This window comes from Buceros rhinoceros, unplaced genomic scaffold, assembly GCF_000710305.1.
Source record: "Buceros rhinoceros silvestris isolate BGI_N320 unplaced genomic scaffold, ASM71030v1 scaffold44188, whole genome shotgun sequence".
Taxonomy (NCBI): Eukaryota; Metazoa; Chordata; class Aves; order Bucerotiformes; family Bucerotidae; genus Buceros; species Buceros rhinoceros.
Genome location: NW_010428272.1, coordinates 13,160 through 16,394, shown reverse-complemented (window position 1 = coordinate 16,394; position 3,235 = coordinate 13,160). Strand labels below are relative to the sequence as shown.

Below are 3,235 nucleotides of genomic sequence, written 5' to 3'. Positions count from 1 at the left end.
GCTTTAAAGTGTTTGTTTTGGGCTTTGGTCAGCGATGATGCTGCAACATACTTTTGAAGAGGGGCTGAAATTCATTCCTGGTGCTGGAGGCCCAATCGTTTGGCAGCCAGAGTTACACAAGAATGCAGCAGGGAGAGGAGTGGCACGTAGAAGGGAAGAACATTGTGTGGGGAGGTGCTCTTTTATTTTTAAACTTGCGCAGCTCTGCCCATGTGGCAGATGGTTGTCACCAGAAGTGAGTTTTGGGAAAGGAACGCTAAAATATTCTGAAGTTTCAGGGAAGGGTTGATAATTACCCAGTGCCTGTCAACTTTAAAATAGTTGTCAATACCCAAGTGTATGGTAAAGTTCATATTAAAATAAAGGAAGAAAAGCAGAAAACATTCTGTATCTTCTGGCAGAAATATTAATGAAATATGAGTGATTGTCTGACAAATGCGCACTGCTATCTTGTATAGCAGCTGCAGTTATCACAGTAACAAAGAGATCAGCTTGGAATAGGAGGAATTGCATTTTATTGTGCCCTTGACTAGCTTGGGAAGCTTCTTCGTCAAGTAATTGCTGATGCCATCACCAGCACAGCTGGGTCAAGGTCCCGCTAAGCAAAAGTCAACAATATAGAGCAGCAAAAGAGACAATTCCTGTAACTAGGAAGCATATTTTAAATGTAAGAAATAAAAGTAAGAAGTTTAAAGTAAGAAATAAAAATATTATTCTGAAAGTATCCTTTGCCTCTGTTAAGACTTCTGTTATTTACGTAAATGGTTTTTCCTTTCACCCTGTGCACAAGAGCGTGTGTAGTGTAAGGAAAAAGACTTTAAGACAGGGCGAAAAGAGAATTCTTTCAGGTTTGCTGTGGCAGCAGCAGTAGCAATTCCATGTGGTTCTGGTAACAATTCCAGATGGACTGTTTTGTGAGATGGTTGGGGTGCATGAGCATCATTTCCTGCAGGCTGTCTTAAAAAGGTCCGTTGTATCGGTGGTAGTAGTTACATTGGTACTTCTCCAGTGGGAATGGGCTTGTAACCACTGCTTCACATCACCGATCCGTGCAGCCGTTGGTGGGTAGCTAATGATGTTTTAATGATCTAACCCTTGTACTGACACGTCTTTCAAATTAATCTATTCCAGATCCATCTATTCACTAGTGGTGCCCATATGGACCAGAGCCTTGGACATTTCTCTGTCACGGAAACAGACCTCGTTAGACAACCGGAGAACTACAAGCAGGTAAAGCTCCTCCTGTAATTCCTGGATGCTTAGTGTGCTTCACACAAACACTGTTCAGCTGAAGACTGCGCTCCTTGTAACATATTTTTAACTTGGTTTCCAACAGAAATAAGGGCGCTTATATTGAATTGTTAGTTTCCTCACCTGTAACTTGTATTCACCGAGCAGTTTCTTACAGTTTGCTGGAACACAGGCACAAAGATGTTAGGCTAAGTTTTGTGAAAACTGGTAGACAGGGAGTGGGGATAGACCTGGCAGAAAGTGCTGCTGAAGAAAAGGCTTGTAGAACGAAACGTTCTAGATCGGTTGGCTGACTGCTGTTCTGTACTGTCAGTAACCACATCTGGGCCAGCCAGGCAGGGTGTCTGCCTGAGCGGGTTGTCAGTGAGAACACGGAGAGAGCGGAGTTCTCTCTCCCGGACAGCCAAAGCAGATCTGATGCTAGCATTCATTGGTTCCAGAAATTATACAGGTTGACTGCCTTTCTTTTTTTTTGGGTGGTAGTAGGGAGCTGTATTTTGAGAAATATTTTAGAAGCACAGAATGGTTGGGATTGGAAGGGACCTCTGGAGGTCATCTGCTCCAATCGCCCTGCTCAGACGGTGTCACCAAGAGCAGGCTGCCCTTGACCGTGTCCAGATGGCTTTCAAATTTCTCCAAGGAAGGAGGATCCACAGCTTCTCTGGGTGACCTGCTCCATATTCAGCCATGCTCATGGTAAAACAGTGTTTCCCCATGTATTCAGACAGAACTTCCCAGGATAACACCATTTTAAATATATATTTCTTTAGTAGATATTAAGTACATATTTCTGCTGCCCTCAAATACTCAATTATCACTGATGTTTCAGGTTATTATTTGAAATAGTACAATTCACTTGTTTTAATACAATATAACACATTTGTTTTACAGATCAGTTTGTGAAAGTTCATTCTGTGTGAAACTGAAATGAGATTGAAACTTTAAGCTCAGCCCTAAAAATCAATATTTGATGAATTTCTGCAGTCTCTTCCAATCTGTTTACTCAAAGAAGATACTGTTTCTGCTGCTGCTTTAAGAACAGCAGCAAGCACTGTAAATACTGTGCCCAAAGATATTCAGAAAAGTAGATTCGAAGATGGGAGGTAGTCTCATGTTCAAACCCCCTGAAGTAAAGCGTATGTTAGTCTTTCGTTACTGAGAGTTTCTTGGATGAATGGTTTACATCCCGCCTCTTGATAAGGTTCAGCTGTTTAGAATGTTTTCCTGGAAAATCCTTGTTTTCCTAAAGCAAACAGCAAAGTCAGCTTGAGATTTCTTTTTAATTTCTGCTTCACAGTCCCCCTCCTACGGTTTGCTCAGCAGCTTGGAACACTCAGCAGCACAGTCCTCTGAAGCCTGTGCTTTGTAGTCTAGCTGGAGTTTAGCAAATGTCCACAAAGGTCTGGTGAGCTGGCAATAGCAACTTCCAGGCTGTGCAGAAGGACTTTGCAACTACTTTTTCCAAAGCCTTACCCTGACATATGTCACTGATCTGTTACAGTAAAGCATAACGATTCTCTAATAAAACCTGTTTGGTTTTGACTGCACGGCTAATGAATCATCCCAGGATCTTTCTTCCTTGCGCGCCGCTCCCTTTCCTGGGTGTCTGCTTCAGGTGTGCTGTTCTGCAGAGGCTCAGGACCACATGGAAAGAATCTTTTTGTATTTTAAACGTTGTGGTTAGATAAAGTATTATAGTCAAGAAGGTTTAGTGGGCAGCTGTGCTGCTTCGTTAAAATCTGTGGAGTCTTCGTTCCACCTTTCCCAGGCTGAAATAGCAAATATGTGAAACAAGGGACACCCCTCAAAACGAGGGTGATCACTGAGGGGGACAGAGGCAGGGTGGCACAAGATGTGTTCTTCAAAGTAACTGTGAGCAGCCACAGATTCCATCTCCAGTTTCTGGGCTCTATCAGCTGCAATCCTGAAGAGACTTCGGTGCATGTGTGTTAGAAATTGTTTTCTTATGTCACTTACTTCTTTG

General features: G+C 42.7%; 1 protein-coding gene across 1 annotated transcript in view; it reads left to right on the top strand.

Moving 5' to 3' along the window:
* Positions 1 to 1,230, top strand: part of LOC104498776 (uncharacterized protein C14orf80-like) — a gene marked incomplete at both ends in the record, with an annotated part of 25,794 nt that extends 24,564 nt beyond the window's left edge. Inside the window, one exon of the mRNA XM_010142195.1 lies at positions 1,132 to 1,230. Coding sequence (XP_010140497.1) covers positions 1,132 to 1,230 — 99 coding nt within the window. The remainder of the gene's footprint in view (positions 1 to 1,131) is intronic.
* Between the last annotated feature and the right edge of the window lie 2,005 nt (positions 1,231 to 3,235).